The sequence below is a fragment of the Chiloscyllium plagiosum genome, unplaced genomic scaffold (genome assembly GCF_037043375.1).
Source record: "Chiloscyllium plagiosum isolate Xiang-an unplaced genomic scaffold, Cpla_swu_hap1 HiC_scaffold_5, whole genome shotgun sequence".
Taxonomy (NCBI): Eukaryota; Metazoa; Chordata; class Chondrichthyes; order Orectolobiformes; family Hemiscylliidae; genus Chiloscyllium; species Chiloscyllium plagiosum.
In genome coordinates this window covers 130,342,640-130,360,665 of record NW_028270143.1, presented here as the reverse complement: position 1 = coordinate 130,360,665, position 18,026 = coordinate 130,342,640, and the positions used below count along the sequence as shown (strand labels likewise).

The 18,026-nt window shown below is 42.8% G+C and overlaps 1 protein-coding gene across 2 annotated transcripts in view; it reads left to right on the top strand.

Annotated features, from left to right (window-relative positions):
* The window catches only part of cpsf1 (cleavage and polyadenylation specific factor 1), a 162,773-nt gene that overhangs the window by 92,825 nt on the left and 51,922 nt on the right, over positions 1-18,026 (top strand). For both annotated transcript variants that reach the window (XM_043690937.2, XM_043690935.2), the window contains exons 17-20: positions 3,735-3,836; positions 10,490-10,600; positions 15,374-15,515; positions 17,709-17,887. In XM_043690937.2, the coding sequence (XP_043546872.1) occupies positions 3,735-3,836; positions 10,490-10,600; positions 15,374-15,515; positions 17,709-17,887 (534 nt within the window). The remainder of the gene's footprint in view (positions 1-3,734; positions 3,837-10,489; positions 10,601-15,373; positions 15,516-17,708; positions 17,888-18,026) is intronic.

Sequence of the window (18,026 nt, the reverse complement as noted above, 5' to 3'; positions counted from 1 at the left end):
AGTCCCACCTGCCAGCACCCTGCCCATATCCCTCCAAACCCTTCCTATTCATATACCCATCCAAGTGCCTCTTAAATGTTGCAATTGTACCAGCCTCCACCACTTCCTCTGGCAGCTCATTCCATACACGTACCACCCTCTGTGTGAAAAAGTTGCCCCTTAGGTCTCTTTTATATCTTTCCCCTCTCACCCTAAACCTATGCCCTCTAGTTCTGGACTCCCTGACCCCAGGGAAAAGATTTTGCCTATTTACCCTATACATGCCCCTCATAATTTTGTAAACCTCTATAAGGTCACCCCTCAGCCTCCGATGCTCCAGGCAAAACAGCCCAAGCCTGTTCGGCCTCTCCCCATAGCTCAAATCCTCCAACCCTGTAAATCTTTTCTAAATCCTTTCAAGTTTCCGATAGGAAGGAGACCAGAATTGCATGCAATATTCCAACAGTGTCCTAACCAATGTCCTGTACAGCTGCAACATGACCTCCCAACTCCTGTACTCAATACTTTGACCAAACGCCACCTTCGCTATCCTATCTACCTGCGACTTCACTTTCAAGGAGCTATAAATCTGCACTCCAAGGTCTCTCTGTTCAGCAACACTCCCTCGGACCTTACCATTAAGTGTATAACTCCTGCTAAGATTTGCTTTCCCAAAATGCAGCACCTTGCATTTATCTGAATTAAACTCAATCTGCCACTTCTCAGCCCATTGGCCCATCTGGTCAAGATCCTGTTGTAATCTGAGGTAACCCTCTTCGCTGTCCACTGCACCTCCGATTTTGGTGTCATCTGCAAACTTGCTAACTGTACCTCTTATGCTCGCATCCAAATCATTTATGTAAATGACAAAAAATAGAGGACCCAGCATCGATCCTTGTGGCATTCCACTGGTCACAGGCCTCCAGTCTGAAAAACAACCCTCCTCCTCCACCACCACCCTCTGTCTTCTGCGTTTGAGCCAGTTCTGTATCCAAATGGCCAGTTCTCCCTGTATTCAGTGAGATCTGACCTTGCTAATCAGACTCCCATGGGGAACCTTGTCGCACGCCTTACTGAAGTCCATGTAGATCACATCTACCGCTCTGCCCTCATCAATCCTTTGTTACTTCAAGAAAATCAAGGTTGTGAGACATGATTTCCCACACACAGTCATGTTGACTATCCCTAATCAGTCCTTGCCTTTCCAAATACATGTACATCTTGTTGTGGTTCTGATCGCCGAGCTGCGAATTTGTGTTGCAGACGTTTCGTCCCCTGTCTAGGCGACGTCCTCAGTGCTTGGGAGCCTCCTGTGAAGCGCTTCCGTGATCTTTCCTCCGGCATTTGTAGTGGTTCGAATCTGCCGCTTCAGGTTGTCAGTTCCAGCTGTCCGCTGCAGTGGCCGGTATATTGGGTCCAGGTCGATGTGCTTATTGATTGAATCTGTGGATGAGATTCAGTCAATTAGCACATCGACCTGGACCCAATATACTGGCCGCTGCAACGGACAGCTGGAACTGACAACGGAAGCGGCAGATTCGAACCACTACAAATGCTGGAGGAAAGATCACAGAAGCGCTTCACAGGAGGCTCCCAAGCACTGAGGACGTCGCCTAGACAGGGGACGAAACGTCTGCAACACAAATTCTCAGCTCGGCGAACAGAACCACAACAACAAGCACCCGAGCTACAAATCTTTTCACAAACTTTGAACATGTACATCTTGTCCCTCAGGATTCCCTCCAACAGCTTGTCCACCACCGAGGTCAGGCTTGCTGGCTTATCATTCCCTGGCTTGTCCTTACCGCCATTCTTAAACAGTGGCACCACATTTTCCAACCTCCAGTCTTCCGGCACCTCACCTGTGACGGTCAATGATACAAGTATCTCAGCAAGCGGCCCAGCAGTCACTTCTCTAGCTTCCCACAGATTTGGTAAGATCCTGGGGCGTGTTGCTTAACAAAGAGACCTTGGAGTGCTGATTCATAATTCCTTGAAAGTGGAGTCTTAGGTAAATAGGATAGTGAAGGTGCTGTTTGGCATGCTTGCCTTTATTGGGCAGTGCATTGCATATAAGGGTTGGCATGTTATGTTGCGACGGTATGGTACATTAAATAGGCCACTTTCAGAATATGGCGTTCAGTTCTGGTCACCTTGTTATAGGAAGGGTGTTGTGAAGCTTGGGAGGGTTCAGAAAAGAATTAGAAGGTTGTTGCCAGGATTGGGAGGTTTAAACTATAGGCAGATGGTGAATAGGCTGGGGCTATTTTCCCTGGAGCTTCGACAGCTGAGAAGTGACCTTATAGGGGTTTATCATGAGGGGCATGGATAGGGTAAAGAGAGTCCAAAACTAGAGGGCTACATTTTAAGGTAAGAGGGGAAAGAATTAAAAGGGACCTAAGGTGTAAACTTTTCACATAGAGGGTGGTGCTTGTAAGGAATGAGCTGCCAGAGAAAGTGGTGGAGGCTGGTACAATAACATTTAAAAGGCATCTAGATGGGTACATGAATAGGAAAGGTTTAGAGGGATAATGGCCAAATGCTGGCAAATGGGTCTAGGTTAATTTAGGATATCTGGTCGGTTTGGACGAGTTGGACTGAAGGGTCTTTTTCCTTAAACCTATGCCCTCTAGTTTTGGACTCCCCTACCCTGGGACCAAGACCTTGGCTTTTCACCCTGTCTGTGCCCTTCATGACTTTATAAACCCCTCTAAGGTCACGCATCAGCCTCTGATGCTCTGGGGGAAAAAGAAAGTCATGGCTCATTGGTTAACACTGCTGCCTCACATCAGAGACCTGGTTTTGAGTCCAATTTCAGACAACTGTGCAAATTCCACACAGACCTTCTCCCTGTACCCATGTGGATTTCCGCCAGGTGCTCTGGTTTCTTTTTGAAGTCCAAAGATAGGCAGGTCAGGTAGACTGGTAATGCTAAATTGCCTGTAGTGTTCTGGGATTTTGCAAGCTAGGTAGATTAGCTGTGGGAAATGGAGGGTTACAATGGTAGGGTAGGAGTTAGGATCTTAGTGGGATGATATCTGGAGGTTTGGTGTGGACTTGATGTACCGAATGGCCTGCTTCTACATTGTAGGGATTGTGTTCTCTTCTATGAAAAGAGCTCCAGCCTATTCAGCCTTTCCTTTATAGCTCAAACCCTCCAATCCTGGCAATGTCCTTGTAAATCTTTTCTGAACCATTTGAAGTTTCACAACATACTTCCTGTATCAAGGAGACCAGAACTGAATGCCGTAATCCAAAAGTGGCCTAGCCAATGTCCTATACAGTTGCAACATGATGTCCCAACATCGTTGTAAATCTTTTCTGCACCTTTTCAAGATTAAAGTTTCCTGTAGCTGGGAGACCAGAATTGAACTCAGTATTCCTAAAGGACCTGAGTGAACTAAATGGATTGTTGTGTCATTGATAGTTTTGTCAACATCATTGCTGAGACTGACTTTCAATTCCAGTTTTCTTATTAAATTGATTAATTTAGTTAGGTTTTACCAGCTGCCTTAGTGGAATTTTAACTCCTGATCCAGTGTGGGCATCTAGGTTACTAGTCACCACACCCTCATCCCCCTATCCAGTAGAACCATTTACAGCATGTTCCTGAGCAGCAACCATAACATGTACAAGCCAGGCTGGCATCTAAACGTTATAGCAATGACAATTCAACTGAAACACAGCAGAGTTCATCCAATGGGAATTATGGGAATGAACTAACCATATAAGCTTGTGCTTTTCTTTTCAAACAGCGAAGTATTCGTGCCCAAGTGGTCACAACTTTTGAACTACCTGGATGCCATGATATGTGGACAGTAATTGCCTCAGATAAAAAAGATGAAGTAAATGCAAAGGTAAGCAATGAAATCTGTTATTAACAGTTTATATTAAGTTTAATATTTCAAACAAAAGGCCACTACAATTAGAAGTATTAAAGGCATGGGGAGGGAGTTGTGATAAATGTTTCATCCTCTGAATAATGTTTGTGACATGCACAGAAATTAACTAATCACTGTTTTGTATCGAAGCTCCTTCTATAAGAAGGATATTGTGAAATTTGAAAGGGTTCAGAAAAGATTTACAAGGATGCTGGAGGGTTTGAGCTATAGGTAGAGGCTGAATAGGCTGGGGCTGTTCTTCCTGGAGCGTCGGAGGCTGAGGGGTGACGTTATAGAGGTTTATAAAATCATGAGGGGCATGAATAGACAAGGTTTTATTTCCCTGGTGTAGGGAGGTCCAGAACTAGAGGGCATAGGTTTATGGTGGGAGGAGAAAAATTTGAGACCATAGGGACAAATGTTTCACACAGAGGGTGGAGTGTATATAGAATGAGTTGGCAGTGGAAGTGGAGGAGCTGGTACAATTACAACACTTAAATAGCGTCTGGATGGGTATACGTGTGGGAAGTGTTTAGAGGTATATGGGCCAAGTGCTTGCAAATGGAATTAGATGAGTTTGGGATATCTAGTCAGCATGGACGAGTTGGACTGAAGGGTCTATTTCCATTCTGTTTTTCTCTCTGACTCTGATTCTGTGAGATATTAGTCAAAAGAACAAAGAATCTGTATTTTTATTCCTGTTTCCAATCGGGATGATATATCACCAGCAACCTGAAGAGATGGAGTAAAAGCTTTCATTGATTGGGATATATAAGATAATCAGAGGGTTAGATAGGGTGGACAGTGAGAGCCTTTTTCCTTGGATGGTGATGGTGAGCATGAGGAGACATAGCTTTAAATTGAGGGGTGATAGATATTGGATAGATGTCAGAGTTAGTTTCTTTACTCAGAGAGGAGTAAGGGTGGGGAACGCACTGCCTGCAACAGTCGTAAACTTGCCAAGTTTAAGGACATTTAAATGCTTATTGGATAAACATATGGATAAAAATGGGATAGTATAGGCTTCAGATTGGTTCCACGGGTTGGGATATCTGGTCAGCATGGACGAGTTGGACCGAAGGGTCTGTTTCCATTCTGTATATCTGAGTCTGTCTGTATCTCTCTGCTTCCCCACCTACTCATGCATCTGTCCAGACGCTGCTTAAATGAATCTAACGTGCCTGCCTCTGCTGGCAACGCATTCCAGATACCCACCACCCTCTGTGTAAAGTACTTGCTGCGTGTATCCCCCTTAAACTTTTCACCTCATCTTGAAAGCGTGGCCTCTCGTTATTGATGGTGGTCAGTCATCTCCGCTCTAGGACATCTCTGTAAGAGTTCCTCACGAGGCCCAATCGTCTTTGGCTGCTTCATCAATGGTCTTCTCTCTATCATAAGCTCAGAAGTGGGGATACTTGCCAATGATAGAAAAAAATGTTCAGCACCATTTGTGACTCCTTGGATACTAAAGTAGTTCACGTTCAAATTTGGCAAGACAATATCCAGACTAGTGCTGACAAGTAGCAAGTAACATTTGCAATACACAAATGTCAGGCAATGACCATCTCAAAAAAAGACAATCTAATTACCGCCCTTGACATTCAATGGTGTCACTATCACTGAATTCTCCCACCATCAATATCCTGGGGGTTACCATTGACCAGAAATTCAAGTGGACTCGCCATATAAATGCAGTGGCTATAAGAGCAGGTCAGAGGCTGGGAATGCTTTGGTGAAGCATGTCCTTATTGCCCAAAGTTTGATCACCATCTGCATGGCATAAGTCAGGAGTGTGATGGAATAGTCCCCACTTGACTGGATGGGTGAAGTTCCAAAAGCACTCTAAGCTTGACACCATCCAGGGCAAAACAGCCCATTAATTGGCACCCCATCCAGGAGTATTCACTCCTTCCTCCAGATGCTAAATCCTGAAAATCCCTTCCTAATGGCCTTGAGTTTACCTACAAATTAATTTTATCTCAAATTATTGCCGCCTTCACAATGACTGCAGCAGTTCAATCAAGGCATTGCCTTTTCGAGGGCAACTTGAACAACAATAAGGTGCACTGCAGGAATTCTCCAAAGATCCTTCGGCAGCATTTGATCACTTCCATCTAGAAGGACAAGGACAGCAGATACACAGTTCCCCTCCAAGCCACTCACCATCCTGACTTAGAAATAGATCACCATTCCTTCACTTTCACTGGGTCAAAATTCTGGAATTCCCTCCCTCAGACATTGTGGGTCTGCATACAGCACATGAATTGCAGAGATTCAACAAGGCAACTCACCATCTCCTTCTCAAGGGCAACTTGGGACAGGCAATAAATGCTGTTAAGCCAGTGACGCCCACATCTCAAGAATAAAAAGAAATCTGTACCGTGAGAAGCAGAGTTTCTCCCACACTTTGTTCATTATGTGGTACTTTATTAAATTAGAGTTCAAAATTTGTGAGACGATTTGTAGCTCGGATGCTCGTTGTTGTGGTTCTGTTCGCCGAGCTGGGAATTTGTGTTGCAGACGTTTCGTCCCCTGTCTAGGTGACATCCTCAGTGCTTGGGAGCCTCCTGTGAAGCGCTTCTGTGATATTTCCTCCGACATTTATAGTGGCCTGTCTCTGCCGCTTCCGGTTGTCAGTTCCAGCTGTCCGCTGCAGTGGCCGGTATATTGGGTCCAGGTCGATGTGTTTGTTGATAGAATCTGTGGATGAGTGCCATGCCTCTAGGAATTCCCTGGCTGTTCTCTGTTTGGCTTGTCCTATAATAGTAGTGTTGTCCCAGTCGAACTCATGTTGCTTGCCATCCACGTGTGTGGCTACTAAGGATAGCGGTCGTGTCGTTTCGTGGCTAGTTGGTGTTCATGGATATGGATCGTTAGCTGTCTTCCTGTTTGTCCTATGCAGTGTTTTGTGCAGTCCTTGCATGGGATTTTGTACACTACGTTGGTTTAGCTCATGCTGGGTATCGGGTCCTTTGTCCTGGTGAGTTGTTGTCTGAGAGGGGCTGTTGGTTTGTCTACTGTTATGAGTCCTAATGGTCGTAGTAGTCTGGCTGTCAGTTCGGAAATGTTCTTGATGTATGGTAATTCACAGGAGGCTCCCAAGCACTGAGGATGTCACCTAGACAGGGGACGAAACGTCTGCAACACAAATTCCCAGATCGGCGAACAGAGCCACAACATTAAGTTAGAGTCACCATAGTCTTTCTGGACTATAGGGTTACTCTCTCATTAGAGAGAGAGACAACATATTGTGGTTTAACTTGAGGGTCACCACACCTTAAGAAAGGGGAGAGGTTGAGAAGGACTGTGTTTCATGGTAACCTCAGTTGGTGAGGGAATTAAACCCATACTGGCATCACTCTGCATCACAAACCAACCCACCCCCTACTTTACTAAAAGCCTCCTGTAAGTTTTATACATAACATCGATTGTACTATCATTAACTCTCTCCATTACATCGTTAAAGAACTCAATCAAGTTGGTTTAATACAGGCTGCAATTTATTAACCCAAGTTTTTCCAGTAAGAAATTAATTTTATCTCAAATAATTTGCCTTCTGTATGAACCAGCTAGAATCTGTCCAGATGGCACTATTTATTTGAGAATTTTTTTTAAAGAGATTTGTACATCACAAGAAGGTCCTGAAAGTATCTGCCCGAGGCCCGAAACTAGTAACAATTATGCTGGTGCAGTAATGATACAAATTACCATCCAAACTTTTTGCCCAGTGGATTTTGTGCAATGCTTGCATTAAAATATTTCAAGTCTGCGGGATTTTCCAAAAACTAATGAACTATTTTGAAATATAGTCACCTTTGATAGGCAAAAGCAGCATCTAACATAGACATAGCCAGATTTGTCAACCGCTGTGGGGTGTCTTGTCACTTCACTTATATGTGCTGTTCATGGAGTTATTTGGCCCAAAGAGACTGTCATCGCCCTCCTGGTTAAACAAATTTTTCTTCACATTGCCCCCCCCCCCCCCTGCAAAAAGAAATCCTTCTGCCCCTCACCTTGAATGTGTGATCCTTTTTAACTAAGGGAAACAGCTGCTCCTTATCCTCTCTTCGTTCCCCTCAATCTTGTACACCTAAATCAGATCACCCCTGCAGTCTTCTGTGCTCCAGCAGAAACAGTCTAAGTCTATCCAACCTTTACTCATAACTTAAATATTCCCTCCCAAGCAGCATCCTTGTGAATCTCTTTACCATCCTCTTGAGTGCAGTCACATCCTTCCAGTGATGTGGTGACCATGACTTTCCTGCTTCAATATTCTGTGCCTCCATCGTTAAAGGCAAGTGTCCCCAATGCCCTTTTTATCACCCTACTAACACGCTCTTTTGCATTCGGAGATCTGTGGACAAACACTAAGGTCCCTTTGTTTCACAGAACTTCCTACTCTCATGCCATTCAACGAATACATCCTTGTTAAATTGCTCCTTCCAAAGTATATCACGTCTCACTTTTCAGGGTTAATTTGCATCTTCCATTTGTTTGCCCATTTGACCATCCAGTTTATATCATCTTGTTGCCCAAGACACTTAACCCCACTTTTAACTACCCGACCAATCTTTGTCATCCATAAGCTTACTAAACCAACCCTCCACACAGTCATCCCTGTCATTTATATAAATGACGAATAATGGGGAACCCAGCAGAGATTCGTGTGGTATTCCACTGGGCACTAGCTTCCAGTCTGTCCACCCCCAAGGCTCCCAGCCTCATTCCTGATCAAGGGTTTTGCCTGAAACGTCAATTTTCCTGCTCCTCAGTTGCTCCCTGACCCGCTGTGCTTTTCCATCACCACACTCTTTCGCCTGCACTCTTGACTAGCTTCCAGTCACTAAAGCAGCCTTCCATCACCCTCTTGTCATCTATAACTGAGCCAAGTTTGAGTCCACTTTACTAATTACCCTGTATCCCATGTGCATTTGTCTTGTTGATAAGTTAGCTCTGTGACATCTTGTCAAAGGCTTTGCTGAAATATACATAAACTACATTAGCTGCACTACCTCAAAACATTCAATCAGATTTGTAAGGCATGGCCTCCCTCTGAGGAAGCATGCTGACTATCCCTGATCAAGCCTTGCCCCTCCAAGTAGAAATAGATGCTCTCCATCAGAACTTTCTCTAATAGTTTCCCAACCACTGATGTGACACTCACTGACTTGTAATTCTCTGGCTTGTCTCTTCAACTTTTCTTAAATATTGGAACTACGTTAGCTGTTCTCTAGGCCTCTGGCACCACCCCTGTGGCCAGAGAGTCATGACAAATTTTGGTGGCGTCCCTGTAATCTCCTCCCTTGCATCCCACAGCAGCCTGGGGCACAACTCATCCGAACCTGGAGACGTCCACTTTTAAGTTGCTGTGCTTTCTTGTCTGCAGTGAGTGGGATGGAGTGCTACCCAATGAGCTGCAGCACCCCCCCGGCCAACATTAATTGCCCATCCCTAGTGGGAATATGTAGATATATTGGAATAACAGGAATTAGGTTAAGAGTTGGCCACATTTCCTTGATTGCACATGTAGGTAAAGCAGATATCTTTCCCCAAAGAACAGCTCCTAATGAGAAAATCTACTTAAGAGTAGTATTGGTGGTGGTGGTGGTGGTGGGGTGCAGAGTGGGAGGCATTCAAAAAGGACAAGGGGAGGATACTTACCAAACACATTACTCCTTCCTGTAACCCTGGAGGGAAGAAACTCAGAGAGCTATGGATGACCAGAGATATTCAGGATATGATGAGACAAAAAGGAATTTTTAGGCAAGTACAAGGGGAACAAACCAGAGGAATTAGTGGAGTATGGAAAGAGCAGGGTGAAGCTTAAGGAAACGCTTAGGGGATATGAGAAAGCTTTAGCTGGTAAATGTACGGAAAATCCTTCCTTAAGGATATCAGTGGTAAGAGGATAACCAGAGAAACAGGAGGAAACCATTAGGGGCAAAGATGGTAATCTGTGGGCAGAGCCAGAGGACATCTGTAGGCCATTAACCCAATATTTCACACCCATCTTCATTTAAGAGAATGTGTATGAAGGTACGGAACCCGGGGTGGGGGGGTGGAGATTGAGAGATGCTTGAGTACATTGGTATGAGGAAAGGCAAGGTGTTGGTGCAGAATTAGGTCCAGAACTCCATCCCTTATTGCACCCTCTATGTATTGGCCTAAAAGGTCCTCCTGTATGCATTTCAACAAATCGTTCCACCCAAGCCCTTAACACTTTGTCTATCCAGTTAATGTTGGGAAAGTTGAAATCACCTACTATAATTGTTATTTTGTTATTATTTTTACACCCCCCCACAAATTGTGCACAAATTTGCTTGTCAATTTCCTGCTGGGAAATTGGGGGTCTAGCAATGTGCCTCTTCTTTTAATGTCTAAGCTCTATCCACAAAGTTTAATTCGATGCCCCCTCTAACATGTCTGTCTTTAATGCAGTAACTGATTCCTTAACTCAGAATGAAATGCCCCATCTCTCTCAACGCCACCCCTCTCTCTCAACTGAATATTCTACATCTGAGATTTTTGATTTGAGAAAATGCTTGTCAAGACATGGGAGCATTTCTAACTATTGAAATGCAACTTTTAAAATATTGTTTTATCTTGATTTTCAACTCCCTATTGTTTAGGATCAGACTGGTGATGGGGAGAAGGCAGAGAAGGAATCCAAAGAGATCGCACCAGAGGAAGACGTCAAAAAGCATGGTTTTCTGATTTTAAGTCGAGAAGACTCAACAATGGTAAGTAATATTTTTAAAATGATCTTCAAGTTCCTTTTCTTCCTCAAAATAAATCTGAATCACATTTTGTTGTTGTGCATATCTGTATTTCTCAATTACTGTGTATTCCTTTAATAAGGAGAGCAGTTTTAGATTAATTTGTTTGAACATCTTTGGTCAGAGTATTGAGTACAGGAGTTGGGAGGTCATGTTGCGGCTGTACAGGACATTGGTTAGGCCACTGTTGGCATATCGCGTGCAGTTCTGGTCTCCTTCCGATCGGAAAGATGTTGTGAAACTTGAAAGGGTTCAGAAAAGATTTACAAGGATGTTGACAGGGTTGGAGGATTTGAGCTACAGGGAGAGGCTGAACAGGCTGGGCCTGTTTTCCCTGGAGCGTCGGAGGCTGAGGGGTGACCTTATAGAGGTTTACAAAATTGAGGGGCATGGATAGGGTAAGTAGGCAAAGTCTTTTCCTTGGGGTTGGTGAGTCCAGAACGAGGGGGCATAGGTTTAGGGTGAGAGGGAAAAAATATAAAAGAGACCTAGGGGGCAACGTTTTCACACAGAGGGTGGTACGGGTATGGAATGAGCTGCCAGAGGATGTGGAGGAGCTGGTACAATTGCAACATTTAAGGGGCAGTTGGATGGGTATATGAATAGGAAGGGTTTGGAGGAATATGGACCAGGTGCTGGCAGGTGGAACTAGATTGGGTTGGGATATCTGGCCAACATGGACGGGTTTGACCGAAGGGTCTGTTTCCAAGCTGTACATCTCTGACTCTGAGACTCTGACTTATTTATTGTGAAAATTAATGAATGAAAAATTGCATTTTTACAAGCTTGTTTTGGTAACACTCAAAATAATATGCCTCGGTGACCCTTCAAAATCCATAACCTATACCAAGGGTAAGAACAACAGATGCATGCAAATGTCACCACCTGCCCCTTTACTTATAAGCCACGTCACCTAGAACAAATCCCCACTCCTTCAGTGATATTAGGTTAAAATACTGGAACTCTTTTTGTAACAGCATTATGGGTGTCCCTATACCAGATAGACTTCCATGGTGCAAATAGTCAACATAGCTTTGTCAAGGACTGGTTAATCTGACAATTTGAGTTCTTTGAAAAGGTGACACAGGCAGTGCTTATTTAAGGAATGATTAGATTAGATTACTTAGTGTGGAAACAGGCCTTTCGGCCCAACAAGTCCACACCGACCCTCCGGAGAGCAACCCACCCAGACCCATTCCCCTACATTTACCCTTTCACCTAACACTACGGGCAATTTAGCCTGGCCAATTCACCTAACCTGCACATCTTTGGACTGTAGGAGGAAACCTATGCAGACACTGGGAGAATGTGCAAACACAGCCAGTTGCCTGAGGCGGGAATTGAACCCGGGTCTCTGGTGCTGTGAGGCAGCAGTGCTACCCACTGTGCCACCATGCCGCCCATTAATGATGTTAAACTTCTGGAGAGAGTTCAAAGGAGATTTACTGGAATGATACCAGGAATTAAGGATTTGAAATACAAGGAAAGATTAGCGAGATTGGGCTTATTCTCCTTGGAGCAGAGTAGGTTAAGAGGCTTCCTTATTGAGTTGATCGAAACTATGAGCAATTGTGACGATAAAGAAATTCTGTTTCCAGTAGTTAGTATGTCAGTAACTAGGGGGTCACGATCTCAGATTGTCACCACATCAAGGTCTGTTCTTCCTCAGGAAGCTAAGAAAATTTGGCACGTCCATTGGGATTCTTACCAACTTTCAAAGATGCACCATAGAAAGAATTCTATCTGGATGCATCATGACTTAACATGGTGACTGCTGTACCTAGGACCTTAGGAAACTACAGAGAGTTGTGAACACAACCCAGGCCATCTCAGGAGCCATTCTTCCATCCATTGACTCCATCTACATTTCGCGTTACCTCAGAAAGGCAGCCAACATCATCAAAGACCCATTCCATCCTGGTTATAATCTCTTGCAAACTCTTCCGTCAGGCTGAAGATATAAAAGCGTCAATATACATACCAACAGGTTCAAGAACAGCTTCTTCCCTACTGTTTAAAGACTTCTGAATGGGCCTCAACTTTCAAATCTAATGTTGATCTTGCTTTTTGTGCACCTTCTTTGCAGCTGTAACTTGGTATTCCTTGCCCTGTTCAGTCACTCTGTGGTCTTTATATGGTATGATCTGCCTGTACTGCCTGCAAAAAAAAAACCTTCTCACTGTACTTAGGTGCATGTGACAATAGTATTTCAAATCAAATGAAAAGTGCTAGGAGTGGGATGAGGGGAAGTTGCTTTATTCAAGAGTTGTTAGGATTTGGAATGCACTGCCTGGGAGAGTGATAGAGGCAGATTCCATAAGAGGTTTCAAAAGCAAACATTTGAAAGTGAAGAAGTTACAGGGCTGGAGAGTGGGATTGTCTGGGTAGCCCTTTCGGGAGCTGGTACAGACACGATGGGTCAAATGGCCTTCTGTATTGTGAAAGTGGCTCAGCACCACCTTTTTGAAGTGCATTTAGGCCCTGCAGCAAATGTTGATTTAGCCAGTGATGCCCACATCCCATGAAATAATTGCTGTTTGCAGACCCTCTAAATTTTCGTGCTGCTAGTTAAGGGATACACTGTGCGTAGTTAACCTGGAGAGTTGTTCTTCAAATAATACCATGTTCTTTTCACATCATTCATTTCTGCAGTGTAAAGCTTATCTAATGAAGAAACGATAGGCCTTTTTCATTTGGAGTTTAGAAGAAAGAGGTGCTTTTATTGTGTTAATAAGATGTATGATTTATTCAATTTATTTTAGAGTGTAGAATTTGAACAAGTAGCATGTGGTTTTTGGTCTGTGTGTATGAGGTGGTTTAATGATTAACTTGTCAGTACTTCTGGATCTATGATTTTTTAAAAAACTGCTGTGAGAGTGCGATTAAGTTCAGAGGGTGATGGGAATTTGTTTTCATTCGAGTTTTGCAAGCAGATAGAGTAACGTTTGAGAAGCATTTGCTTGTGTCCTGTTTAGAAGGATCAGGACTTTGCTTCGGCGGGGGTGAAAAACAGTCACTTGGAAAACCTTTTTGATTTTCAATTTGCAGAGGTTCTGGTGGAAGTTAATGTATGAAACAGTTTCCCCTGAAGGAAGGAGATGATTTGGAACTGTTAGGAAATAGATTCCCATATTGTGAGGGTTTTAGTTGAAAGAGCCAGACTGGAAGTGTTTAGTTTGGGTTATTTGCTGCTGAGAAAGTCTAACCTGAATTGTGTGACTAATCAAGGAAGAAAGCTGCCAACCTGGAAAGAGTAGGAATCAACAAAAAAAACAAATACGATAGAAACTTATAAATATGATAAAGAATTAATTCTGGTGTTTGCATAGTGTAACGTGATGTTGAGATCGATGTGATTGTATTTCTATTGTGTTTTGAAATCTTTCAAGTTCTAATATATGTAAATAACTTGGTTTATTCTATCCTGTTTTATTTTTCATCTGTTTTGCACAATTTTGTTTCATTAAAACCAAATCTGCAGTGTTGTGAGATTGTGTTTCAGTGAAAGATTACTTTGTTAAACAAAAGCGGGGAAATATATGATCTTTCAAACCAGATTTCGGTCTGGTAATAACATCTGCTGCGATCATAACATTATTGAAACGTGTGAGCTCCTGAAGGGATCTTGACAGAGTGGGTTCTGAGAGGATGCTTCATATTGATGAGGAGACTAGAACTAGGGGATGGAGATGAATGAGGTTTTGCTTTTATGATTGTGATAAACAGAATTTTTTTATTGAGGGTTGTTAGAGGGGTCTGGGTTATTGAAATGATTCAGTGGTGTTTGTTAGGTGTTTGATAAGAGAGTCAGTGTTATGGGTCAGATAGGAAAGTGGAGTTGAGACCACAGTCAGATCGGCTGCTGTTGTATTGAGTAACTGTGGTCTCAGAGCCAAGTGACTTGATCTTGACCCTTTCTCATTTTTATTTTCCTTTACATTCATCTAAGAGGGAAAGTCAGGTCTTTGTGATTTCATCTGAAAGCCTGCACCTCCAGCAGTACAGTATTCTCTCTGGAATGTCAACCTAGTCTTTAATGATCAGGCCTCCCTGCTGGGGATTGAACCCATTATCACTCGACTTGATTTGATTTTCTATTGTCACATGTACTGAGTTACAGTGAAAAGTATTGCTTTGTGTGCTTACCAGACAAATAGTACTTTACGTAAGTACATCAGCGTAGTCTAACTGAATGCAGAGTATAGTGTTGCAGCTGCAGAGAAAGATCAAGTTTAACATGAGGGTTTTGTTCATAAGTCTGATAACAGTGGGGAAGAAGCTGTTCTTATATCTGTTGGTATATGTTATCAAACTTTTGTATCTTCTGCCTGGTGAAAGTGGGTGGAAGAGATCATAACTGGGCTGGGTGGTGTCTTAGATTATGTTGGCTGCTTTCCCAAGGCAGTCGGAAGTGTAGGTGGAGTCAGTGGAAGGAAGACTGGATCTTGTAATGGTCTAGACTGTGTTCATAACTCTAATTTTGTGTGGTCTTGAGCAGAGCAGTTGCTATACCAAGCTGTGAACATCTGGATAGGGTTCTTTCTATGGTGCATCTATAAAAATTGGTAAGAGTCATTGTTGGCATGCCAAATTTTCTCAGCTATCTGAGCAAGTACAGGCTTTGGTGTGCTTTCAGTACCACTATGCCATCGCCTCTCCCCTTAAACTTGTTAGAAAGACTGCACTAGAAATGAATGTGTTTCCTCTGTCTTATGTTTCCCCCTCTCTAAATGGCAGATCCTGCAGACCGGTCAGGAAATTATGGAGCTGGATGCCAGTGGCTTTGCTACACAGGGACCAACTATTTTTGCTGGAAATATTGGAGACAATAAGTATATTGTGCAAGTTTCACCTTTAGGGATTCGTTTATTAGAAGGTGGTAAGTACTTGGAAACTTGGAGGCATCCAGCAATATTAAACCATCCATTAGTGACAGGCTCAGGTTTTATTGTTCCTTTAGCTACAGTCATTGCACCATCTCTTTAAAAAGGTAAAAAGGTTTCATGCAGGTAATTACACACCAGTCAGCCTAGCCTTAACGATGAGCAATAATTTGCAAAAGTTCTAAGATTGGGTAAATTTTCTGATAGTCGAATTAATCAATAAAAGGCAACATGGACTGTTTAGAGAAAACTATTTGACTAACTTGATTAAGTTTTTTTGTGAGTAGCCCATTTGATGTCTTGCGAAAGTCCATTATACTGTATCACACAGTGGACTTATCATTAAGTTAAAAGCCCGTCTGATCTAGGGGAAAGTCACTGAGTGTTTTGGTGATTGAAGGAGTCTGTTTCCAGTGGGATGTCTGAGGGTTCATTGCTGTGAGCTGATATGTCAATGATTTAGACTTGAATGTAGGGGTAATGATTTAAGATGTTTTCAGATGAAATTGGCAGATAGTGGAATTTGAGTTGAATAAATACCTGGAATTAAGTGTCTAATGATGACCATGAATCCGTTGCCTATTGTTGAGAAAACCCATCTGGTTCACTAATGTCCTTTAGGTAGGGAAACTGCGATCCTGAGCCTGTCTGGCCACATGTGACTCCAGAGACACAGCAATATGGTTGACTCCTAACTGCCCTTTGGGCAATTAGGGATGACTTACCCAGCAACACCCTCATACCATGAATGAATTTTTTAAAAAAAAGTAGTTTAAGAGTAGGTAATTTAGGCGAGCATTGAAAACAGGAATCTTGGTTAGATTGCAGCTAAAGTACTGTGTACAGTTTCCTGCATGACAGGAAAGATGTGATCAAACCAGAGAAGATACAGTAGAGATGTAGGAAATTATTGCCAGGAATGGGGAGTTTTGGTTTTGAGGACAGGTTTGATAGTTTCATTTCGTTTGGAGCAGGGTAGACAGGGAATATTTATACATGATTATTAGGGTTGCAGACAGTGTGGATCTTGGTGGTCAGTATCTAGGATACGTAGAACTATGAACCCCAGGCTGGAATTTGAATTTAATCAGCTAATGTATGTTTGGCCGACACTGACACAGGCTAGGTGGTCACTTTCTCTGCTGATAATCTGTTTTTACTTAGAATTTAGATGAGGAAATTGGATGTGAACCTGACAACATGAGGTGCCTTGGTACACAACAGCCTTTATTTTGATCCTGCCCTCAGAGGGAGGAGACTGGCCAGCCGTTGGGCTTCAGTTCCACAATTACTGACCACCTTCTAAAGATTTTCCAAATGACTGTTCTTGATATGATTTTGCACATCTACTTGACTATAAAGGATTAACCTCAATAAAAGCAAAGTATTGTGAATCTGGAAATCTGAAATTAAGAAAATGTTGGAGAAACTCAGTAGCATCTTCTGACAGAGAGAGAGAATTGTATTGGACTTGAAATGTTAGCTCAGAGTTTGAGTCCAGTGTGACTGTGTTTCTGTTTTCAGATGCTTGCAGACATGCTGAGTTTTTTTCTGCATTTTGCTGTTAAGTAAGGATGAACTCATTCTAATTCATACACATGCAGTAGGAAGCTGTGAAAACAGTTAAGAGTTAGTATATTCTGCACAGCTGAACTCAGTGCAATAAAAGTGAGTTTGTACCAGATTATTAGTGTCTCTTAGACATTAATGCCCTGGTGGTAATGTCACTGGGTTAGTAATCTGAGGACCAGACTAATGTGCTGGGGATGAGGTTTCAAATCTTCTCACAACATGTGGTAGAGTTTAAGTTCAATTAGTTAAAAGTCAGTTGGAAGTTAGTCTCGGAAATGGTGACCATGTTAACCGTTATTGTAAAAGTCCATCTAGTTCACTGATATCTATTATGGAAGGAAACCCTCTAATCTGACCCAGTCTGATATACATGAGAGTCCTGACCTAGAGTAATGTGGTTGATTCTTAAATGTCCTCTGAAATGGTCAAGAAAGCCAGTCAGTTGAAGGGTAATTCAGGGTTGGGCAACCAAGGCTGCCCTTGTCAAAAATGCCTTCATCTCATGAAAGAATGAAAAAGGACATTTGGCTGTGCTGACTGCTCTGATTTAGTTGGAATTGTCTCTAGTCTTGCAGTTTTTGCTACTCCTGAATGCCACTTACATTCTGTTCTCTCAGTGAACCAGCTGCATTTCATTCCTGTTGATCTGGGCTCCCCAATTATGCACTGTGCAGTGTGCGATCCTTATGTAGTGATAATGAGTGGCGAAGGACAGGTGACGATGTTTGTACTGAAGCGTGATACGTATGGAGGAAACACTCACAGGCTGACCATGCAGAAACCACAAATACACATGGTATGTATTCCTGAACGGTAATGCATTAGTGCTGACTCTCCAACATATACTCTCAAGCATCAGTGAGTTAGCCTGACAGTCTATAATATGTAATTATGTAATTTGCAAAGGGAAAGTGAATATGAACTACTACTGCTTT